Source organism: Astatotilapia calliptera, chromosome 16 (assembly GCF_964374335.1).
Source record: "Astatotilapia calliptera chromosome 16, fAstCal68.1, whole genome shotgun sequence".
Taxonomy (NCBI): Eukaryota; Metazoa; Chordata; class Actinopteri; order Cichliformes; family Cichlidae; genus Astatotilapia; species Astatotilapia calliptera.
Window position 1 is genome coordinate 5,745,736 of NC_137437.1, and position 24,902 is coordinate 5,770,637.

At 39.1% G+C, this 24,902-nt stretch overlaps 1 protein-coding gene across 1 annotated transcript in view; it reads left to right on the top strand.

The window, feature by feature from the left end:
* Positions 1–4,699: 4,699 nt before the first annotated feature.
* Positions 4,700–24,902, top strand: part of rnf17 (ring finger protein 17) — a 39,178-nt gene continuing 18,975 nt past the window's right edge. The window contains exons 1-21 of the mRNA XM_026144059.2: positions 4,700–4,847; positions 6,070–6,182; positions 7,309–7,406; positions 8,215–8,293; positions 8,544–8,633; positions 9,121–9,224; positions 9,473–9,641; positions 9,812–9,888; positions 11,045–11,119; positions 13,953–14,236; positions 14,360–14,449; positions 14,617–14,778; positions 16,668–16,839; positions 17,033–17,174; positions 17,493–17,683; positions 17,820–17,949; positions 20,254–20,416; positions 21,496–21,611; positions 22,106–22,223; positions 22,322–22,439; positions 23,685–23,936. Of these exons, the coding sequence (XP_025999844.1) occupies positions 4,781–4,847; positions 6,070–6,182; positions 7,309–7,406; positions 8,215–8,293; positions 8,544–8,633; positions 9,121–9,224; positions 9,473–9,641; positions 9,812–9,888; positions 11,045–11,119; positions 13,953–14,236; positions 14,360–14,449; positions 14,617–14,778; positions 16,668–16,839; positions 17,033–17,174; positions 17,493–17,683; positions 17,820–17,949; positions 20,254–20,416; positions 21,496–21,611; positions 22,106–22,223; positions 22,322–22,439; positions 23,685–23,936 (2,810 nt within the window). The 5' untranslated portion in view covers positions 4,700–4,780. The remainder of the gene's footprint in view (positions 4,848–6,069; positions 6,183–7,308; positions 7,407–8,214; positions 8,294–8,543; positions 8,634–9,120; positions 9,225–9,472; positions 9,642–9,811; positions 9,889–11,044; positions 11,120–13,952; positions 14,237–14,359; positions 14,450–14,616; positions 14,779–16,667; positions 16,840–17,032; positions 17,175–17,492; positions 17,684–17,819; positions 17,950–20,253; positions 20,417–21,495; positions 21,612–22,105; positions 22,224–22,321; positions 22,440–23,684; positions 23,937–24,902) is intronic.

A 24,902-nucleotide genomic window follows, 5' to 3' on the forward strand; every position in this document is an offset into this window, starting at 1 on the left:
GTGGGCAACAGATCTCTTGGCAAAAATTGCCTTGTTGATGTCAGAAGAGGGAGAATGGCAAGACTGCTTCAGGCTGATAGGGGAGCAACTTAATAACCAGGGTATGAAAAAGATCATCTCCAAATGCACAACAACGTTAAACCTTGAAACAGATGGGCTACAGCAGCAGAAGACAGCACTTGGTGCCACTCCTGTTAGCTAAGAACAGGCAACTCAGGCTACAGTTTGCATGGGCATACCAGAACTGGACAATAGAAGATTAACAAGACATTACCTGGTCTGATGAGTCTTGACTTCTGCAGCAACATGTTAATGGCAGTATCAGAATCTGGTTTGACCCATCCTGCCTTGTATCAAAAGCTCAGGCTGTTGTTGGTATAATAGTGTGGGCAATATCCTCGGCATACTTTGGTCCCATTAGTACCAGTTGAGCATCATCTAAACACCACAGCTTGCCTTGATGCATGCGCAATCATCCAGGTAAGTAAATCCCAAAAGGTTGATCCTGTTTATGTGGATGTCGCATTTTCAGTGGGAGAAAACGTTTTGTTACTCATGACTTGTTCAGTCTCAGCTGACTGCAGCTTTCCCCAACCTTATAAACAGTACATTTGCACAATGACTGAAACCAGCCCACTGACAGAACAATTGTCTGTGAGGTAAGTACCTATCATTAATTATACCATTATACCTGAGTATTGGTGATGACCATGTCTATCCCTTTATGACCACAGTGTGCACATATCCTGATGGTTTGCTTTTTTGTTGTTTTTTTCTGGTTATTCAGCATACATCTAACTACTTATGAAAAACTTAGTAATGCTAGATTAAAAGGGAGAAGTCAAAGTGTTCCTGCAGTAGCTTAGACGATGACCTTAAAAGGTTGCTACTGAAAGTCTCTGGAAGCTGTCAATTGGAAATCTGTAAGCGATGGATATAATGTGTCCATTTTGAGAGTATTGTGAACAAATGTGAAACACTCCCCACCCCCTGTATCATCATCATTATGTGAATTTCTGCGGTCACTACACATAAAAAAGAGCAGCCCTATTTCTGTTTGTTTCAGCTGACCTGAATCTAATTGTAACAGCTATATTCAGGCATATATCTGCCAGTCAAAAACAGAAATGGACTTTGTCAAGGCCAAAAAACATTATGCACATGTAAAAAAAAATGTGCATATCAAAATACATAAAGCAGTATAACCTTTCAATAATTAAAGCATATCTCTTGGAGTATTATTCTACCTAATGGGATAGCCGGTCTTTCTGTGGCCAGACAAAGAAATTACAGGAGGTACAAGGAAGCGACTGTCATTTGGCATCGCCTCTGCTCTTTTCATGCTTTGACCAAGTGGCCTGCGGGGGTCAACCACTTAAATCCTTGCTTTGGATGTCTACTGACCTTTCCTTGTTTTCTTTTCTTTTTTTTACTCAGTCGGTCAGGACCCAAGTGGAGGGGGTAGTCGGGGTGGGGGGGGGGGTGGAAATTAATGGTTCAGTGGGGCTTCCTCAAAGATTAAAAAAAGATAAGAGGTTCCTTGGTAGAAAAAAAATCTATGATACTTCCTTAAAAAAAATCTATATGCCAGATGACTGCATCAAGATCAATGGTTTTGTTTGTTTCGACCGACTGATTTTTAAAGTACACGTTCTGAGTCCAGTAACATCAATACTCTGACCCGGTTTACCCTTAGAATGAAAGACACAAGCAGGATGGGGTGGTTTGTGTTTTCTTTTAATAAGACCTTTGAAGTACACACAAATAGACTGCTTTCTATAGACATCATCTTCTGTCGCATGAAGTGACCCACAATAACCGATTTGGGAAATAGCCGAATAACAACAATAAAGTGAGCTGATGGTTGTTCAAGGCTTGTTTGAGGCATCTCGCTAGAGCTAATAAGACAGCAAAGCTTAATTAAGAGCATCATTAATGAGTGAGTGATTTGATAAGGTTTTGGGGGTGCAAAAGGGTTATTGTTCCTAAAGAAACACGAGGAAAATCACCCGAGGACGGGAAGTGACCCACATTTAGGAAGAGGAGCGATGGGGGGACAACCCCCATTCCCCTATCTGGCGCCCCTACATCCTCCCCTGGGCAGCCTGCTGATTGGTTCATTACTTGCGGTAAACACAGTTACAACCCCCCCGCCACAGTACATACACATATATGCACATATAGCCGTCCCTGCCCCCTTCCAGTCTGCCTATTATCATCCTGACCGATGTTCAGATTCCTTCAGTCGTCAAATCAGACTCATCATATTCTCTCTTTTTTTTTTTTTTTTTTTCTTTTTTTTTGGCCTGTCCCGTTTGGCTCTTTTGCCATCAGAATTGTTGTCTAAAGGCAAAGAAAGATGCCCAACGGATTTACTTTACCAAACTGACCATCCCAGCCTTGCCGTAATGGTCCATTTGATTCACCTTTTATTGTTTATTTTATTTTCACTTAATGAATACGGGACAGACTTGACTGGGGGAAAGAAGGGGAGAAAGAAAGAGGGAAAGAGAAACAGCTGAGAAGAGGGACGGGGGAGAAGGGCAAAAGACAAAAACCAACAGAACGGGCAGAGAAAAAAAAATCATCATATTCTCTTCATCGATTCAAAGTGCAGAAAGGTAGAAATATTTATTTGTTTGGTAGAAAGTTTTGAAAACCTGCTTGCAGACAAAGAAACAATGTAAAAAAAAAAGAAAGAAAAAAAAGATTCTTTCAAAGAAAAAGAGATTTCATTTTTCTTTGGTCACTCTTGTAAAATGAAAGAAAAATAATGAAGTACAAATAACTTTGCAAAGAAATGCAGAGTTACTACAAACACTGACCATTAAAAATGCAATTTCTTTCTTTTCTAGAGTGTCTCTTTTGTTTTCTTAATTTAAGCAATATTTAAACACTATGTCAGATGCACTTGTAGTGCTACACATCCTTGAGCCAGTGTTAACTGATCTTGGATCTTGGATATTCTCCTGACTCCAGGTGTTTTTATATCCCTGCAGGCTTGTGACACCTCAAAGGTGATCTGCTTTGACTTGAGATCAAAGTTAGGAGATGCATTAATTCAGACACTTACAGAGGTGGGAGTTATGCTAATAAAAAACATGTATTTCATGTTGTTGTTTGGAGGTGAATCCTGCCAGCTCGTGATGAAAAGTCCCTCTTCATGCGCTGCCATTTTATTCCGCCCTTAATGGACCTGGAAGGATACTCTCTGAAGGTTACATTTTGGCAGTGTTGCATACCAGATGATTTACCTTTACCATCTGATGTCTCTGCCTCTCTGCTCTCCACTGCCTTGTCACTCCCAGTTACTGCTGCTTCACTGAGTAGCTTGCCATTGTCCTCGGGCAGCGGTGCTGCTGGCAGCTGTGCTCAGATGGAAGAAGGGGCAAAGTGCTGCCATTAGAATTGCTGTGAAGACTTGAAAATCGGTTCAAGAGAAAACAAAAGAATACATAATACAGCAAATAAGAGGAATACATATTGTGAGAGAAAATACAGAGAAAATACAAAGAAAATACAAGAGATGGGTGAGAAATTCAAAACATTAAAAACAAAATTATACAGATTCATATTATTCCAACTTATGCAGTTTGTACATTCAGACCTGTGAAACACATCTGAGCTTCCAGTGGGTATTTAAGCATTTTTCAAAACATCCACACACACCAGAGATGGGAGATGATGAGGTAACTTCACTAAGAAAGACAAGGCAGGAGAGGAAGAATAGAGTCTGCCCAGTGGCATTTGATAAACCAGAAATTTTAAGCCTACATGTAATTAATTCATATTATTTTAATATAATAAGATTATTATTTGCTTGACCAGAGTGAAGATGCTAAATCAGTACAATTTTTTTAACACAAGCATTTGTCCTTATAATTAAGCGAGAAATCTCCCCAATGTTGCCACCTATGACACACACTTATCTGTAATGTTTAACCTAGAGGGATGACTAAAGGGATAAGAGCAGATCTATGGGAATATTCACAAGGGTGAAATGCAAATGGTCACTCCATAATCAGTCTTTTTAAATTACTTTAGATAAGAAGAAGAAAGAATGTCAAAGAGTGTATCTGCGCAAACACAAGAATATATTTTTCCAACTCGTCCGTTACGACTCTGCCTTAATCTTTGGTGCCCCCAAGTGTTCACAAAACGTGTACAAAATCAGGACTCAATTTTTCAGCCTTATTGCCTCAAATTGTATGTCTAAGGTTTATATTTCAGTAGTTGCTGATTAAATAGCCAATGAGTGAATTCGATCTCTATTTTCTCATCTATGGTTTAGATTTGATTTCACAAAATTATACAGTTTTTATAAATATTTACTTTTCCTAGAATGGATGTGAACTTGTAAGGTAATTTTGACTCAGGCTTGGAACAATAAGGGTTAAGTAGATAGTTTTACAAAAATTTGGCAGGAAGTTTGGCACTAGGTTGGTTTTACTGCTAATGATTTGAAGAAAATTGAAGTTTCCGCTATTTAGCAATTACTTTTGGCTATCGTTTTGCTTCTTTGTAATTATTATTATTATTATTTTATATTTACTCTATATGACTCTAAAAAGTGACTGCCTGTCTTATATAATGGATATTGATGCAACAGAGCATTAAAGCAATGTAGTAAATTAATAACGGTTCTGTAAATAAAAGTGTTTCATCACTCAATGACGCAATGAACATGCCTGGGCAGTAAACGCACCTGCACCGTCACGTGACAAAGAAAAACTGGAGAACCTTCTCGATAAATCAGTTTAGGGAAGGCAGTTCAACAAGGATGGACAGAGGCGAAAACCACAGCGCTGCAATTTGCAAGTTATGTGGGGAGGCCTTCACGCTTCCTGGTAGGGGTTTTAAAATGTTTTTCTTACAATTTAATACTCGTTAACACACGTTATACCGTCTTACATGACGGTATAACTTACTTCTGTTCGCTAGCTAGCAGCGGTATCAGTTAGCTAAGTTAGCTAATTATGCAAATTTGTTCATATCAAACTTTGCCGAAAACCGCTAACTGCAAACTTATGAATTTTTCAGAATGTGTATTCTTCTGTCATGTAGCGACCTAAGAAAGAACTAAAATTGTCAAGTATATTGACCGAGCCCGTAAAATTTTTTTAATTGGGACAAGAGAAAAACATGTCTCAAATTTTAAATTTTAATAAGTTAAAGTTCGTAGTTACGTTTTCCATATGGCGTTATAAAAACCGGTATAGAAACCGGTACAGAAACGCCCTTCAAATATGCTATGACTGTTGGTGTTGCATAGCTTGTCCACCAGATGGCACTTTGCAATCCTGTTGGCAGTATTTCATTACTGTAATGGTCATGACACATACAGCTTCTATGTTTTTTAAAAAACAGTATTATTATACATAATAATTCGTTTGATTTCATATTCAATGCGATGTTTCACTCTCCATTTGCTGTTGTTTCACGTGTCATAATCGACCTACGTTGCCCATAAATAACTTCATCGTCACCAAAATATGTATCCGCAACGTAATTTTGTTCGAACTTTGTTGAAAAGGGCCACACTAGTTGTTGTACTAGTGTAATGTCACAAGTACAACAACCTGCTGAGCAGAGCTGACAGAAAAAGAAAATCAGCTGATATATCAGATTTTTAAATATATTTCGGTATCTGTCTTAGTCGACCACACGTAGTTTGTCAAAATTGGTATTACTCCCAGATCACGTTACAAGTGTTGGTGTGTCCTAGCACAGAATAGCTCTAAATTCATTTAGACCAATACAAAGTTTTAGGTCATAAATCAGCTGCAGTTGTCCATATTTAACCTCTGGATTAGTTGCATGTCATTTAGCTAAACATTGTCTTAAAAAAACTTAACTACAATGTTTCCTGTTTCATTCATTTTTGAAGTACTGTGTCCAGAACAACTAAGCTAAATTTGGGTAAATTACAGACTAATGTATTCAACCAGTGATAACATTTTGTTATGATAAGATCTCTGTATTTTGATAATATATCTTTTTAAGATCAAAGATCAAGGGAACAAAAACAAAGTTTATCCCTTTTTTTTTCTTTTTTCTTTTTTCTTACAGAGGATGATATCCCCGGCAATCTCCCCCGTGTGCTTTTATGTGGCCACATCTATTGCACATTTTGCCTGCAGTCTCTTGAATGTGACAGTGTCATCAGATGTCCGGAGTGTGAGGTAAAAATTGTCTTTCCATTCAGTGGAGGCCGCAACTCAGTTGTTGACAGTAGCAAATTTAAAAGGATCACTTTCATCATAGATTACTAAATTAGTGGCTTATTAATTTGTAAAGCACTTCACGTATAAATGTGAAATGATTACTTTCCTTAAGGGTAGGTGTAGATGTGCAAGAAATGCTAGAAACACATGGCTGTTGTCTGTTGTAATGTCACTGGATATTTTAGTAGTTTTACATAACACACATTGTGTTCGAACAGACCGAAAGTAGCTTTTTCTTTATTTTTTTTTTCAAGCTAAATCAGCAACAGTTGCTATTGATGTGGTTTTGCATCAAAGTTCTTCATTGCAGAAAAAGTCAAAGGGTGATTGTAAGCTATCAAAGGCTACGTTCACACTGCAGGTCTTAATGCTCAATTCCGATTTTTTGATCAAATCCGATTTTTTTGTCTGCTCGTTCACACTACAAATAAAATGCGACAGCAAACGCTCTCTAGTGTGAACGCTCAAAGCGGCCCGCATGCGCAAAAGAAGATGTCACACACAACGCGCTCTGTTTAGACCCAGAGCAAACAGTATTGTTTGACTGATGGCCCTTAATATAAAGACTTCGGACTTTACGTTTCCCAATTTTTGCTTTAAGTTATTTTGTTATTTACATAATAATGTAAATAACCTAATAATGATCCTTATTGCCGTTTAAGAGAGGAGCGGTGCTTCAAAGGATAGCTGTAGATTTCTGTCAGAATCTGCAGATTATACAGTACAAATAAAATGTTTACGTTGTCTTCCCAACAGTTTCACTGACATCCACACTGGATGGCCAGGAAGCGTTCGCGATGTCTTCTCGGGCGCTGATAATTGGCTTCAGTCTTGTGTCGGTGACGTAAAAGGCGGATTTAATGCGACTTAACCGTTCAAACAGCAGTCGCTTTCTGAAACATCGGATATGTATCGGATTCAGTACCACATACGAAAGTGACCCAGATCGGATTTGAAAATATCGGATTTGCGCCGTTCACACTGTCATAGCATGATCGGATATGGGTCGCATAGGGTCAAAAAAATCGGATTTGATGCGCTTTCGCCTGCAGTGTGAACGTAGCCAAATTGATCCTCCCTGCAGGTTGTGTCCACTCTTCCCGAAGGGCAAGTGTATGGTCTGCAGGAAGACAGCAGAATCATAGGCCTTATCTACACTACTAAAATGAATAAGATGAAAAGGTAAGATGCATCTCTGACTATTGAGCTAACCCACTGCTGTATCAGAAGTTGAATGCTAGATTAGATGAAACTTTATTAATCCCTCGGGTGGGTTCCTCCGGGAAATTCAGTGCTGTTAAGAATTTTGCCTCCTCTGCATGTAATGAATGTGCCATAGATTTTACAGTATCATTAGAGAGTCTTTATTCTCCCCCTGAAGGGAGGGAGTATGTTGTCAGTTCAGTTTGTTTGTCTGGTTGTTAGTAGCCTAGCTCCCACAGTTTTCAGTTGCCCCACCCTGGGGCGCCTCTGTCAGTGTGCCCCAGGGTGACTGTGGCTACAGTGTAGCTTGTCATCACCAGTGTGTGAATGGGTGGATGACTGGATGTGTAAAGCGCTTTGGGGTCCTAGGGACTAGTAAAGCGCTATACAAATACAGGCCATTTACCATATTATTTTCAAATTTTGTGTGACAGTAGATACCAATACCAGTTCAAGCTGATTTATTTTGGTGAAAATCAGGTGAAGGGCACACCAAATGTGAAAATCAGTAAAAACTTTATATTACCCACAGTTTTTAATAGATCATCTTCAAATTTCACATCAATATAATAGGACTTAGGTGACATAAGTACCTAGGTTGACAGGGCATGGAGAGAGCTGTACAACACTTTTTTTTTGTTTTTTTTTCTTCAATACAATGTCACAATGATGCCATAAAAGGCTGATGTCATCATTTTGTAAAAACAACATCATAAAATATGAAGTTGAGCTCTCTGCGTACTCTTGTTATGATAAATTTTCTGGTATTTCTCTTCTTAAACCTCAGATGTGACAAATCAAAGAATCGCAAAAAGAACAAGGCATCACCATCCACAGACACTCATGTCAGCTCTGATATGGAGCAGGTAAGTTTGGGTGAGGTTAGTAGTGGAGAAAGAAAGTTGTTTTCTCATCGCACATTGACACATTGACTGTGTTAATGCAGCATGTTATGTGAGATGACATTCAAGCATAGCACTACATGTTTCTTTCTCAGGTTACTGGCATAAATATTTGATTTATTCTCATTAGTACATGCTTTTAGTACTAACCACGAATGACTGGGAAATATTTAATAATTGTTGAATTAAAATTTCTGATGCTGATCTTTTCTAGCCAGCTGATATTGAGAAGATTCAGAAGACTGTAGATGAGGCATTGGCTCAGGCTGCAGAAACTCTTGCCCAGCTTGTGCACATCCATGAGGTAAAAGCTGCATTCCATACTTGTCTTTTTAAAAGTGGAAGCTGTCTTAAATGAAAACATCCAAAAATCCCTTTCTTATATACCACACCTGAAACTGATTTCATAGTTGACAGTTGCAAAAGACCCCCCCCCCCCCCCCCCCCCCCCAAAAAAGGAAAAAACAAATGTAATGCTTAAAAGCTCACAACTGATAGAGCAAATCATAACTAATAAGGTTTATTAGCAATAGGTCCTTAACATTGATTTTGTGGGTTAAGTGTTGCTCCCAAGTCTTTGAATGATAACTTAGGCAAATTGTGTTTTTTATCTTTTATACGCCGCCTTTATATTTTAACAGTGTCGTACAACAAGATAAAAACAACCTGAACACATGTTGTAGAATATTATCACTAACTGTTTGTTATTTAACATAACATTAATTATAATACAAAAAATGTTCTTTGAGACTGTTGTTGGATTTGCAAATAAATGTTTTTCATTTGTGCAGACACTGACGACTGGTCTGGAAGAACAAGTGAAGAGAGAGGTAGCTCGGCTGGAGATGGAGATCAAGCAAGCTGCAGACAAGGCTTTACATGCTGTTCAAAACTGGTATGGATGTTAAAGTCTCAAAATGTAGTTCAATAGAAAGGCTTTGTAATGATATCCTGTGTTCACCTTTGGAAAAGTGGTTTATCAGAGTTTCTTAAGAGCTTGAAGAGAAGGGGACTGGACTTCTTTAAAAAGAATTTTTTGTTGTTGTTTTTTTGGGTTTTTTTTTAAGGTTTTTCATCCAAGAAACATCTTTAGGTTTTTTTTGTTGTTGTTGTTTTTACTTGCTTTAAAAAAAAACAAAACAGGAAAGACTCACAGATGAGCCAGCTGACAGAACTGGAGACAAAATTCTCATCCAGCCAAGCAGCAGTGCGCCACATCCAGGAGCGAATAAAGGCATTGGAGATTGCCATGCAGATGGCCAGAAAAGTGCGCTGTGTCCCCTTTTTGGAGCAGTACTGCATACTAAATAAGGTGTTTGTTATTCTTACATACATCCTGACAGATTCCTCCTCACACAGTATATGTCAAATTCTGTAAAATTTGTAACAAATTGATGTGACTTCACCTGCTGCTTTAATAATTTATAGAAAAGAAGACAATATAGTGAATTCTGAAATATGCTGATTCTCTTTGAATAATAGGTATTAGAGACACTGCAGGCTCCAGTGGATGACCAGTTGATTGATATGAAATGCATTACCATGGGGACTGGAATGAGGTTTGTTATTGTTTGGTTTGTAGGGGACATATATAGAACACTTCGGTCGTGTCCAAATTCATGGGCTGCATCCTCCTGAGGACGCATTTGTTGACCGATTACGTCACAGCGACACGCCGAAGGCTGTCCAAATTCGTAGACTCCTCCGAATGTAGCCGACAAATGCGTCCTCCTTTTCCCCTAATTTGAAGGATGGGTCGGGTGTGTCCTTCGTGGCCCACCATATCCCAGAATTCATAGCGTGGCTCAGCCAATTCCAGTTTTCAACAATGGCGGCCGCTACTAAGTTTTAAAATTACTCTTATTAATCTTTCTGGGTCACAAAATAAGCTTTTAACATATTTTCAGGTGAGAATGTGGGTGTGTAAACTTCAAATATCTGCTCTGTTTATCAAGACATCGCATATTTGCAAAAGTGCGGCAACGTTTTCGGAGACGTATGTTACCCACCAGCTCGATAGCTAGCCGGGAGCTCAGGGGTCACTGAAGCTGCCGAGAACGGCACAACTCCCGGCACATCATTTTCAGATCACCGCGGACTTTCGCAACTCAGGTTAAACGTAATATAAAAGTCACTTAGACAACCTAAAAATGTTATTGTTTGGCTTTTTTCAGTGTTTTGTTTGTTCGTGAGTAAATCGGTTTGGCTGAGATTAAAGTTATTAGATTAGATAAAATAAACGTTTATTAATCCCCCGGGTGGGTTCCTCCTTGGTTTTCACACAGCTGAATAAACGTCAAACAGAAAACTGATCAAACAGAAGTGTGAGATGGTTGAGAATTTACGCCAGTGTCCTGTCATATTTTAGATAGCAAGGAGCAGACGGCTGAGTTTATTAAACTCCACCGAGACAGCGGAGTTTAATAATCAGAAGGCTAGACCGTCCAATTCCACAGCCGTTTACTTCCGGCCTACCAGATCTTCTGAGGACCTGGCCCACGTAGACCGCGAAGGCCCCTCAGCAGGATGCAGCCCATGAATTTGGACATGACCTTTATACATGAAACAAGTTCTTTACTGTCTTCCCAATAGTATATTGACATATTAAAATAGTAACAATAATGTGTGCAGGAAAGTGCGGGAGTCTGAGTGCATGAGTGATATACTTTTATCTCTACATATTTTAAAACTGGGATATCTATGTATGTGTTGCAGCTGTGTTTTCCAGTTAGAGTGTCTGAATGGGAATTTAGCATTGTCCTTGAAGATGGAAGTCAGCGACCCAAAAGAGTGAGTGTTTAATTTATCCCTTATAGATTTCCACTTGTATTCATTATTCCCTTTCAAGTGATTTAAGATTTGTCTTACCTTTTTTGTTTGTTTGTTTGAGCAGTTGAGAAAAGAATTGTGCCATAGACTTCTATATGCAGAATATACATTAATTACAGCTAATGGTCTTGTACTTACTAACTTGTACTTTACCATACATAACTGTGCAAGTCTTAAGTCACCCTTCATCTTTTAAAAATATTTTTATTAGGGAAAAAATGGGGAAATGGTTGCAGAGATTTATTAAGATGTGTAAACATGTGCAAATACAGTAAGCCCAAAACTGAGTTCCTACAATTTTAACGAGTTTGAAAGTCAACATTTGGTTCAACCCCCTTTATTCTTTGACACTGCCTAAGCTATTCTAGGCAGCTTTCTGGTTATACCTTTAAGTAGTCTTCAGGAATAGTTCTTCAGGCTTCTGGAAAGACATCCAAAGCTCTTCTTTGGATTTTGGCTGCCTTACTTCTACTTTCTGTCAATTCTGCCTCTGGTCAGGCCAAATTCATGACTCATTCGTGGTGGGCTGAAATGTATTCTTTTCCACACTGGCAATGTGTTTAGGGTTATTGTTATGCTTTTAAATGCCAATCAGAAGCTTTCCCAATGGTATTACGTGATGGTGGCATTTATAATAGACCTGTTGCCGCTGATTTTCTGTCCAGTTTTTGGTTAATTTGGCATACCCCAGCTTTTTCTCAGTTTCCTCCACTTAAAAAATGGTTCTTGACACCCACACTTCAACTGAGACCATTTTTGATGAGTCCTTGGTGAACAGTAGATGGGTGAACTGGAAGCCTAGATGCCTTTCTCCAGTCCTTTTTCAAATAATTGCTGGATTTTTTCCCCCCTATTTTATAAGGACGTGACTTTCAGATACTGTTCATCTGCTATACACTTTTTTTCCTAAGGTCTCACGCATGTCTTGGTCCCTCCAGTGATGCATAGAACATATTATACTACAACCTGGTATATACCAGGTTAGGGCTGGGCGAGATATAGAGTTTTTTTAAAATATCGATATATTTTCATGCGAGATATAAGATGTGACAATATCGTTTATATCGATATAGTCTATGTTACGTTATAATTATACTTGTTGAGCCGCAGGTTTGCCTCTTTCGTCCACTTTTGTCTCTACGCTGCGTTACTCGGCCTCGCCTCTCCTTCACTAAACACAACTCCCCCTCCTCCCCCATAGCTTCACCTGCAGGCAATGACAAGATGAAAGCGGAAAATCTCCGTTAGCGAGTTACCGCGGATCGCTCCGTGCGTGGGGCTGGACGGCGTCAACGTGTTAGCGAGCTAACCGCGCTAACGAGCTAACCGCGCTAACGACATGCAGCCCACAGGGGCTGCACGGCCTAAAATCCTTTCATTTTCTCAAAAATCGACAGTGCGCCTTATGTATGAATTCTGGTTGTGCTTACTGACCGCGAACCGATTTTATGTGGAACACAGCGCTCAGCAATCTGTCAAAAAAATGTTTTAATATGACTTTGCTAAGCTACGGAGCTGTATCGCTTGATGGATTATCGGAGGATTACGGCTACCGAGGAGGAGCCTCGCGGAGTGATACGTACTGTGCTTCAACATAATATTACCGTACTGTGTGTGTATAAGGACCACAAATGGCACCTGTTCAGAGACGTGGTGCAGCTGTGAAATCTGTCTCTTTGTTGTTATGCTCAGCGTCTATTAGTTTGCATTTTGACTGCACAATTGTGAGCTTTTTGTTATGCACAAAAACAACATTGTTTTATTTTATTTATGGACCATGATTATTTAATAAATGCTGATAATTTATTTTTGAGTAATTTCTTCATGTACATCCACGCTGTATGTAAATAAAAGTGCCTGTGTGACATCTGGGACACAGTGTGACTAAGAACTCTCTTTTTGTTCTTAACTTATGGCTTTAAAAAAAAAAAATCGAGATGTATATCTTATATCGCCATCCAGGTAAAAAATACCGAGATATGAATTTTGGGTCATATCGCCCAGCCCTATACCAGGTTGTAGTATAGTATTTTTACAATAATAGCATTTTAGGACTTGCCTTGTTATCTTTGGCATTTCTTTTCATAGATTCAGTTAAAGAAATAAAGAAATACAATTGTTCAACAGGTAACAAAGTCCCTAAAGATACAACTTCAAATCGGTTCTTTGCTAACTGCTATCTGTTATGTATGGACACAACACTGGTTCATCTCTCTTTAGTTAGGTGCTTTTTTTCCTTTCTTTTTATCTTTTAAATGGTTGGTTCATAGGTTTAATGTTAAGTTGCTCAAGCAAAAAATTTACCCTGAAAATAGGCAAGTAGAAGGACTGGGCTGAAACTAAGCAAAGAGTGGACAACGTTCAAAGAAAACCTGTGAAAAACCTTCACAAAGCCTGGAGAACTACTGCTGAATACTTAAAACCCTACATGAAAATCTGGCTGTTTGAAAGCAAAGCATTACTGTAGTAATGCTCTGTGAGTTTTATTTGCAGCACAATGTATTAGTAAAGGGGTGGTAATGTGCTACAATAGGATTGTGTTCAAATACGTGGTTGTTCTGTTGTCAAAGCCCTTTGAGGTAACTGTTGTTGTGATTTGGGTGCAATATAAATAGAATTTATATGGCATTAAAACATATACACATTGTGGTTACACATATGTAAGTACACATATATCCTGAAATATGGGCAAAAGAAGATTCAATAGAGATTCATTAATTTTCAGTGCACTGCTGGTGCCATCTGTATTGCCTTTAATTTTTGAAGGCATGTTAACTTGTGACATTTGTTGTAGCCTGGCTCAGTCCCCACCCAAAAGCTACCAGCCAGGCAGGTTTGGTAGAAAGTCTCACTTGAAACGTCCAGATGGCAGAAACAGCAGGTGTATTCCACGCAGTGACAAAATCCACACCCCACCAAAGCAGCGCCAGCAGAGTCCAAGAGCTAACAGTCCATCATCACGAGGCTCCTCTCCAAGCCCAAGATCTCGTTGCAGGTTCAACCTTTCTCGCCACAGCTCAGCTTCAGACCTTGGAAGCCCAGATGTGATTATTGAGGACTTTTTAGATGAGGGACAAGGTGTGTTGCTTTGTTGTTAGTACATTCTTTACATTGATTTTCTTAAATGATGTTTGAGCCAAATAGAATCTTAAAATGGAGGCAAAAGAGAAGCTTTAATCTATTTTGAAATGTTTCCTGTAGCCCTCCCTCCAACTGGGCCTGAACTGGCCAGTGACAAACTAAGAATTAACAGGAGAAGAAAACATCAGTTCTCTGCTACTAAGAGAAGTGGTAAGGAATTGTTATATAGTGTTATATCGTTATAAAGATAAAGTCAATATAAGTAGATCAATAAGCATAATGTCAACCAGCAAAAAAACAGTTGTCCTACCACACATCATTTAAAATTAACTGGTACATGCTCTAAATTAGACAAACCATTTGTTGTCTGTTTTTAGCAGTCACACAGTGGGTGGTGGTAACCCACATTGTGAATCCAAGTCAGTTCTATGTCCAGTCTGTGGCTGAGAGGAGAGAAAGTGAGATCCTTTCAGACAAAATCAACCAACTCTGCAGTGGAGATGGTTGCAGCTTCACTGCAAAGGACACAGTGGAAACAGGTTTGTGTATGTGTGTGTGTGCACTTCGGTTTGTGTGAAAATTTTACATTTCAGTTTAAACATATTTGAGCGGTGCTATATTATAGTGTTTGTAATAATAGCAGTATAAATTTTTTACACGATATAAGAATGCCATATTGTTTTTCTATCACAATGCCATTTTACGTGCCTTAGTGCAAACAACAACAATATATGCTCAGACAGTAGTGTGGAGCTTATATAGGAGAGAGCAGCGTGTCAGGATTTATGAAGTGAATGGTTCATGAGAATACTTTTTAATCAAAGCTAGATAATGTAAATTGTTCCGTAAACTGTTAATGAGTTAAGGTAACAAAGTGGCATTGAATTTAATTGTGCTCCCTTGGAAAATGTTTGTACTGTAAGAATAAAAATGACTTGACAGTTAATGCAATAATTTAGGAATTTTGTAATTTGTGAACTAATTACTATTGGTTTGATATTGGGTGGAGAAAAATACATTGCAAATCATTTTATTATACTTCGGTGGTAAAAGACTAATGTCGTCACCCTGCCAGGAGAATGAACAGCTGGGAGAAAATTTGAGAACGAGGCAACATTGGATTTTCAAATTGGTACCATTAGTGCATCTCTTAAAAATCTTGGATGAGTTCAAATCTCAGTTAGTTCGACCTCAAGGTCGGAGGTCATCTGCATGTGATAACTCACGGAAGTCACCTAGGATTTTCAAATTTATGCCATCAATGCACCTACTAGTAGGCAGAGGGGTTGCACTGGCAGCTTTCAATATTTTTTTTTTATCTTGCTTCCTTGTTCCCTTTTTGATTATGCTTGAGTTTTCCATATACTGAGAATTAGGGCTGGGCCATATCATACCATTCACGGTAATACCGGTGTAATGTTGGGCAACGATAGGAAAATGAAATATCGCGATAGAATATGGGTAAAACACACATACGCATTGCCTTTGTTTACATACGCACATGGCGGCGATGCAGAATGAGAAGAGCAAAAGTGGATCGTTAAATGAAACGGATGAACCAGAATTGGTTTGTAAAAATGCTGCAACTTCAGTGGTGTGGAACTGGTTTAGCTTTCGTCCGTCAGATACACAACAAAGCACTATTTTTGGTAGAGCATGCTAGCGGGCCGTCGTTATTACCGTGTTTTTTTTTTGTTTTGTTTTTTTGGAAAATACGGCACACTTAAAATCAATCCTTTGATTTTTCTGAAAATTGACAGTGTCCTTTATAATCTCGTGTGCCTTATGTATGAATTCTGGTTGTGTTTACTGACCTGGAAACGATTTTATGTGCTACACGGCACTTGAAAATCTGTCAAATGTTTCAGTACAACTTTGCTAAGCTACGAAGCCGGACCGCTTGATGGATTGTCGGAGCATTACGGTTACCGTAATCAGGCGCCTCGCGGAGTGATACGTACTTCGCTTCAACATAATATTACCGTATTGTGTGTGTGTATAACCCGTTTTTAAGTTTTGTGGATATTATACATGGTTATGCTGAGGATATGTTGGCCAGTTTCCACTGGAAATGCCTTTTGGTTAAACTGTCGGCAAGGAATTTGCATTTGCACTGTTAATTTTTATATAACTTTAATGCACTTAAAAAAGCTTAAAAAAAAGCTGCTTGTTTAAGTGAAAATACATTGATGTTCTTCTTTTTTTTGGACTAATAAAGTTGTGGAGTTGTAAAGTATTTTGTCTAGTGTCAATTATATCATCAGTTATATCGTTATCGCAAATTTTCAAATGTATATCGTGATAAATATTTTTGGTCATATCGCCGTGCTCTACTGAGAATGCATCAAGCCATACTTTTAATTCAGAATGGCTATAGAAATCGTCATGTTTGTTTGTTTGTTTTCTTTGATTTACGGTTTCTCTGCAGAATCCTTGATCTGTGTAAAGTGGAACGAGGGCCACTGGTGTCGGGCTAGAGTGGTCGAAGTCTTGCAGAAAGGCTCTTTAGAGCCTGTGAAAACCTGTGCAGTCACCCAGCTGGCTAGTATCCGAGTTTTCTTCCTTGATCATGGACTCACAAAAAGCATCACCATAAATAGGTACACACACACGCACTGCAGTAAACGTAGAACCCCAATTCCCCCAAGAAACTGGGACATTGTAGAAGATTATTTTGACTCTGTGTGTTGTTCATTTCTTTTTCATCAGAGAAGTGGCACATAAGTATACTATGTTTGAAGTTGTCTGTTCTTAGCTTTAGTTAATTCTGTATTGTTTGGATGAATTTACCAGCGAAGACGAGGCTACTGAGGCTTCACTGAGTGCTGTGAACAACCAGCTGAGAAAAGTGGGTAGAGCCGTAAAAAATGACTTGGCTCACTTTGCCCCAATGGTCATCAGATGTTCACTCAAGGACCTGGTGCCTTATGATGTGGTAAGACTGCGGAAATTTATAGACGGATATAGAATTTGTATTTTGAAGAATACTTTCTTGGAAGGTCGATATAGTAAAAGCTCCTTTTTCTTAAGTTTCACGTGCCAGTATTTCAAAAAGTACAAGAAAGAACCTAAATATGCTTTTTATGAGATATTTCTAATGAAGGAAAACAGTGAGTGTTTATTATCATTATTATTATTAAAAGTTCTATTCCCAGTGAAAGATGATACTAGTTTTTCATTGCTTCTTGAAATGTTAGTTGTATTTTTTATTGTGGATAAATATTGTCTGTGTGTGTGTGTGTGTGTGGCACAGACAAAGGGCTGGAGTAAAGAGGCACAGGTTGAATTCCGCAATGTGGTTGGCTCTGCAGCAGTGGAGATGCGGCCTTTGGGTCAGGACCGAGAGTCTTTGTTGGTAGACCTGCGGAAAGCTCCCGTGGAACAGTTCAGCTCCAGTGTATTCCTCTCTATCAGAGAGTATCTTGTTTTCATTGAAGTAGCCAGGTACCCATAAATGTCATATAACCCAAACCCATAAGAATTAAATGTTATTCATTAGGACTGAATATAAATTTATTTTGAAGCTCTGTCACGAAAATGGCCTAAACTTGTCTATGTTTCTCCCAAAAACTGCTCATAGGTTTTATTCTCCAGTGACGCTGAGCAGGAAGCCTCTGCTGTACTACCCTCCTGTATATCCCAAGATTAACAGCGAGATCAGTGCTATGGTGTGCCATATCAACAACCCTGCTAACTTCTACATCAACCTGGTACTACACATGAACATGAATAAATATGTAATGTCCTCCAATTAATTCCAGATGCCAGCAATATAATTTAAATAAAAAAAATACACAAATTGCATTGCGTGGGGGGGGAAAAATTATTAGGGGTGCAACAATACACGTATCGATATTGAACCGTTCGATATGGTGCTTTCGGTTCGGTACGCATATGTATCGAACAATACAAAATTTTTTATTTATTTCATCAACTTTCTTCTGACGATGCTGTCTGTGTTGAGCGCTCAGTGGATCTGCACTGTTGGGTGCAGATCCACTGAGCGCAGCGCAAGCTAGCAAGACAGAAGCTAAGCCCGTTGCAACATGCCAACTGCCTCAACGCTACCCAAAATTGAACCTCCCCCACCCTCATTCAGATCTGGCCTTTGGACCTATTTTGGTTTTCATGTGAAGTATGACCCTGATGGTAAGCGCGTCATGGACAAAAGTAAAACAGTATGTTGGATGTGCCACGCAATGCTCAATAGCTAGGTTTCATTTGACGTAGACGTGACGTCGACGTAAAGCGCGAAATTTGACTGGCGGTCGGAAGTGAAAAAGATAAGCGCAAAATCACAGACAGACAGTACGCAAAATGCCTATGTCCTGTTGTGTTTACGGATGCTCCAGTAGGTCGACCAGAGAAACTGATAAACGGTATTTTAGGGTACCAAAAATAGCCCAACGAAGAGGAGAAAAATGGAAAATTCTAACCGAAAAACGTAGGAAAAAATGGATTTTAAATTTACGTTTACAGTCGGGAGGAGCAGAGTCTGCCAATGCCCGTGTCTGCAGCGACCACTTCGTCAGAGGTAATGTTATGTTTGCAAACGAACTTATTAGCATTAGGTTGTCGTTAAATTCTCGTTTACTTAGTGCTTTTAAGTTAGTAGTCTAATATTGACTTGATTGGGACTATAGGCTGCCCAAGTGCTTTGGATGACGAAGAGTCGGAGGACTGGGCTCCGACGGTCAATCTCGGCTACGAACGAAAACCCAGATCGGAATCAGTTCTCAAACGAGAGAAAAGAATGAAGCTTAAGGCAGAACAGCATCGATGTGCAGAGGCGATTTTGGATATGCAACAGACGGCTGAGAGCCCGGATTTGAGCCTAGTGACAGTGGAGAACAGGCTACTAACCCTGCCATACAATTGCAATGAGCTGCAATCACTTCTCCATCCTCCTTTGCAATTACCCAAGTCTTCAGAGGTGTCTCGTTAGACCGCTGAGAATGGTTTACCTTGAAACAAACAACTGTCACTCTAACGAAGTCCTAAGGATGTGGCATGTTTGTTGACGTTAAAGCCGCTACCGCTAACTGTTAGCGTGTTTAAGATAAAGCAATATAAGAACAAACACTCACCCTTGCAAACACCAAACTGTATCCATCACGGAGACGTTTTGTTCCAAGGTTGTGGACCCACCCGCTGACAAAAAAATTGTACGCCTCCAGACTCTTGAAAGCTTTCATTTGCTGCCTAGTGTAGTAAGAAGTCTGGAGGACCAAGTAGTTGGTGATATCCACAGCCTCGATAGTAGGCAAATCCTTTACTTCTGTGGTGTATTCGGACATTTTCAAAGAATACGGATCACGTCCGATATATTTTTTAACTATCTGTTTATATCTCTCCCGAGAAACGGGGTCTAAAGTTGCACAATAGCTGCTCTCCTGACTCTCCACAGTGTCCTCCATGTTTACTTCCGCCCTCCACTCAAAAATCGCGCTGCCTCCGCACGTCATCAGAACCACGTGACCGCAACCCAACTATTGGTGGGAACTAGTGTGTCAGCGCAGTTAGCTTGTTAACGTGTTGATGCCGCCCAGACCCACGCACGGGGCGATCCGCGGTAACTCATTAACAGAGATTTGCCACGTTATGGCGTTAATGTAATTTTAATGAGATTAACGCTGACAGAACTAGTGGGAACACAACGAATATGACTGCGCATATACGCCAACATCATCCTAGTGCAAAGACAAGTGGAAGCAGACCAAAACAACAAACACGCATGCTACAAACTTTACCCGAGTCATTTAGACAGCCGTTAGCACAGGATTCTCCTTATGGGGGACCTGATATGTTTAATATGCTGCTGAGAATATAGCCCAGAAGAAGCGGATAGTATAGCTTTTATTTTGGAAAGAGCCATTTCTCTGTAATAAACTCTCTTTTCCAAAGATGAGTGATTTTTCGATCAGATAGATTTATTTTATAGAGACAGAGATAGCATTTTGAATTTTTCCCACACTTATTGGTTAACTGAATCTATCTTCCAACATCGCCACCAGGTTGACAACATGGAGTTCATGTTGCTCTCAGCCAAGCTTCAAGAGTTCTACAATGATCTTGCATTGCTTGAAGAAGACAAGCTCAGCATCTACTGCCCTGTGATTGGACAATCCTGTGTTGCCCGTTTAGATGATAAGCTGTGGTACAGAGCTCAGGTGACAGGTAAGTGTGTGGGTGAGCATGTCAAAGATTGAATAAATGTTTTTACCTGTTTACCATACCTATTATTTAGCACTTCTTAGTGGTCTGATATAATAATGTAGTAGGAAGTAGTACTTTTCCCAATATCTCATTTGATATTACTGTGTTGCTTCCACAGTCCGCCTGCTAGAATGCAGGTTGCATTACCACACAGTTGGTAAGAGAAGAGAGAGACCAATAAGTTTATGTCCCTCTTCTCAGCTGTACAAGTAAAATGGCAGAAAATCGTACTAAACCCTGTCCCACACAGCATTAAATTATTTGGGCTTTTGTAATCTGTAATTAGTGGACATAAGTGTTTGAAAAGCAGGTGAACAGATAAAATGGTGCTAAATCTACATTTTCTATTTTTCATAATTTGTTAAACAGCTGCATAGTTAAAACATGCACTGTTACAAGTTTTAAAAAAATGACAACTGAATGTTAATCAGAAAGACTTGTTTATTTAACAGCAGCAGCATTTTTGTTAGCAAAACAAAAACAATTCCGTGGTTCTCATCCTCGACTGGAGTTAATTTTGGTTAGGTTAAAACTTTGGAACTATTCGGTTGAGTCAGTAAGCATTTGGCTTTGTTAAAACAACGGAAACATTTACAGAAAATGATTATAAGTGTGCATGCTACTAGTTAAGGCTGTCGAGGTTGTGGGTTTTCATTTTAGGCTGTTGGTATTGGGGTTTGCCATGTAACATCATGCAAAAATGACTCAAGATTGATCTCACATTGGATGTGTTCTAAGCATCGGTTGCTACAGGAAAATGGCTGGCAGTGGTTTCTGGCTCTTCCTTAGTTGCATAGAAAATGCTGCACCAAAGACTTGTGATTCTTTGGTTGTTAGCAGATTGCCATGCAATTTTTCAGGCTGCAAATACTTGTTATCGACTAGCAGAACCATTGTTTTCTCATGAAGATATTTCTTCATACATAATTTTTTTTTCACTTAATCTTCAACCTTTTCTTAAACCTTTGTTCAGCAAAACATTTTTATTTATTTTTTTGCTGTACACTATTGTAACTGTTTGTCTGTGTGTGTCTGTGTAGGGCATCCAGGAGGAAGAAAAGTGGAGGTTCAGTTTGTTGACTTAGGCAACAGGAAAATCTTGTCAGTCAGCGACTTGAGGAAGATCAAAGATGAGTTCTTTGCCCTTCCTGCAAGGGTGAGACCACAGAATTTTATGTATTTTTTGTTTTTTAATTATTATTCATTATCGGAATTTATTGCATGTAAACAGAATCTACAGTATCTGTAAGTTGTGAGCAAAAGTAACATACCTAAAAATCATCCAGTAAAATGAGTTCATTTCTTGACTCCAGTTCAGTTCAATTAAAATGGTCTAACATGAGGGTGTGTGCTCACTCCTTGATAAGGTTGAAAGTTATCAGTGTTTCCCACATATAGAGTTTAGTTATAATAATAATAATAATAATAATAATAATAATAATAATAATAATAATGGATTGCATTTATATAGCGCTTTTCGAGACCCTCAAAGCGCTTTGGGTGGGCTGGTCTGGTGTATTTGCCACCTTATTTTGGCATTTTGTTTAATATTTTATCATAAAATGAAAATGTACGTGTATTTGTTTATATTGTGTTAAAATTTTGAATAGCGTTGGGTTAAGTCAACAGGAAATGACTTCCTGTGTGCAGGCAATCAACTGCTGTTTGTCTGATGTGATTCCTGTGGATGGAGAGTCTTGGACCGATGCGTGTACTAACAGATTCATCAGCCTAGCCAACCAAAAACTGGTTACTATTATAGCTACAGGTACTGTTAATTGAAGTGTAAAACATAAGTTCCTCTGTAAACATAGCACACAAAAAAGCCATTTATGTCATCTTTTGTTGTGTGTATGCTCCTTCCAGGACAAGGCCCTAAGTCTGAGCCTCTCCCAGTCAAACTGTTTCAAGGTGAAGTGAATGAGCCACTAACCAGCATTGCTGAACTGCTGGTCAAAGAGGAGCTGGCCTGCTTCAAAGAGAGGTTAGTTCTCCCAAGTTTGATATAGAACTTGCAATAGAAAGTGTTCATGATAAATAAGGGCATTCATTTGATTAGCGGGTAAATGTTTCCAACAAATTGCTCATAATGAAATGATTGTAAACTTAGAATTAATCAATTAAAAATGGGTACTGGGTAGTCGAAGCTGCCATGTTAACCCAAATCTTGAATACAGTGGCTTTGATGGACATCACCATTGCCCCTAATCATGGCTCATGTATGTGGCTACAGACCAGCCACATAGCACGCCAAAGGCAGAGAAAAAGAGAGCTTGTAGACATTCACTTGCTGTGGAAGCAGATTTTAATTAGAGATATGAGGGATCTATGTTTTACCATCTGAGAAGGGGCGCCCTTCACCAAAGAAGTGAAAAGGAAAAGAGGCAATGTTACCAGTATCTGGATATAAGGTTATCCTCTTCCTCCTCACCTCTAGCCTCATCTCATGACCTAACGTCAGAAAAGTTCCATAAATATGCAAATTTATTCCTGATATTGTCTCAATTACTTCATGTCAGCAGAATAAACATGTCTCTCCTATCTCTGTGCAACTGACAATGAGGTATAACTATAGCTGGTTAGAAGCTAACATTATGCAAGCTAAAGGTCACACTTCTCATCATTACATTCTCACACCGCATTAGAGTTTATTCGCTTTCAGTCCAACAACTTTAGATCAAGTTCAAAGAAAGTTTCAGTAACTCCGGCTAAAACTATCAGTAAACGTTACAGTTCTTTGCTGGAGTTCAGGATATCATCAGCAACTCACCTCAGTATTGCTGTTATTGGACAGAGGTGAGCTGCACAGACTCGTTGACTCACCCCGGGCTCTTCTCACAAAGTTTTATAGCCTCCCCCACAGTAAATAGACATGAACACATATTGGCAGATGCGAGGTAAACAGGGGACTGACATTCAACATTCACTAAAGATGAACAGCAGCCACCGTAGCTAGGATTATGTTCTTGAGTTCGGAGGGGTAAGAAAACAAACTCAATTAACTGCAGTCAAATGATGCAGTATTTTTCATGCTCTAACTTTAAGAATTTAATGTATCTTGTGCTTGTTGTGCCTCTTTATTTATATTTTTTTTGGGGGGTGGGGGGGTTTGTTCTTTGTTTTGTTCCTTACAATCAATCATTGCACTTTTCTGCCAATTTAATGTACATTGTTTCCAGTTCACTTAATTTTCTTCTGTCACTGTCCACTTACGTCCCTTCTGATGTAGCCTGAACCCTAAGAATGCCTGGCCCTCTGGTGATGATTCAGCCATATGGGACCCTCCACTTGAGGTTGGATTAGCAACAGGGCTAGTTGATGTCCCAGACCAAATAATCTCTGGAAACCAAAAAGAGGACCCAATTGAGCCTCAGCTGAAGCTCCCTGCCCAACTCAAAGACCTGAAAGTGAGAGTCTGCCATGTCAACTCTCCAAGCAGCTTCTATGTCCGCTTCGCCCAGTACGACTCTCAGTTCAAAAGGTCAGCTTTGAAAAAGCAAGACGGTCATTATGATTATATCATTTTCTTGAATGAAATATTTATACAGATAGGTCATTCATCCAAGAATTATCTGTACTTTTCTATACTCATACAAGAGTATGAGTATAGAAAAGTACAGATAATTTTTTTTTTTTTTGCCTGTCCCGTTTGGTTCTTTTGCCATCAGAATTATTGTCTAAAGGCGAAGAAAGATACCCAACGGATTTACTTTACCAAATTGACCATCCCAGACTTGCCGTAATGGTCTATTTGATTCACCTTTTATTTCTATACTCATACTCAAAATGCTCATTCTTTACTACTTAGTCCTGTTAGCAGTTATTAGTACAATACAAATAAAACAAAGTACTACATTTGTCATCAGGTTGAGGGCACTAATTATACAGCAATAAAAGGGAATATAAGAACAAAGTTACTAAGAACAGATATAGCTAAAAGATGAAGTACATAAATGAAATATTGAACCACATATAAAATGGGGACACTAACTACAGTGGGGCAAAAAAGTATTTAGTCAGCCACCAATTGTGCAAGTTCCCCCACTTAAAATGATGACAGAGGTCAGTAATTTGCACCGGAGGTACACTTCAACTGTGAGAGACAGAATGTGAAAAAAAAATCCATGAATTCACATGGTAGGATTTGTAAAGAATTTATTCGTAAATTAGGGTGGAAAATAAGTATTTGGTCACCTCAAACAAGGAAAATCTCTGGCTCTCACAGGCCTGTAACGTCTTCTGTAAGAAGCTTTTCTGTCCCCCACTCGTTACCTGTATGAATGGCACCTGTTTGAACTCATCATCTGTATAAAAGACACCTGTCCACAGCCTCAAACAGTCAGACTCCAAACTCCGCCATGGCCAAGACCAAAGAGCTTTCGAAGGACATCAGGAAAAGTATTGTAGACCTGCACCAGACTGGGAAGAGTAAATCTACAATAGGCAA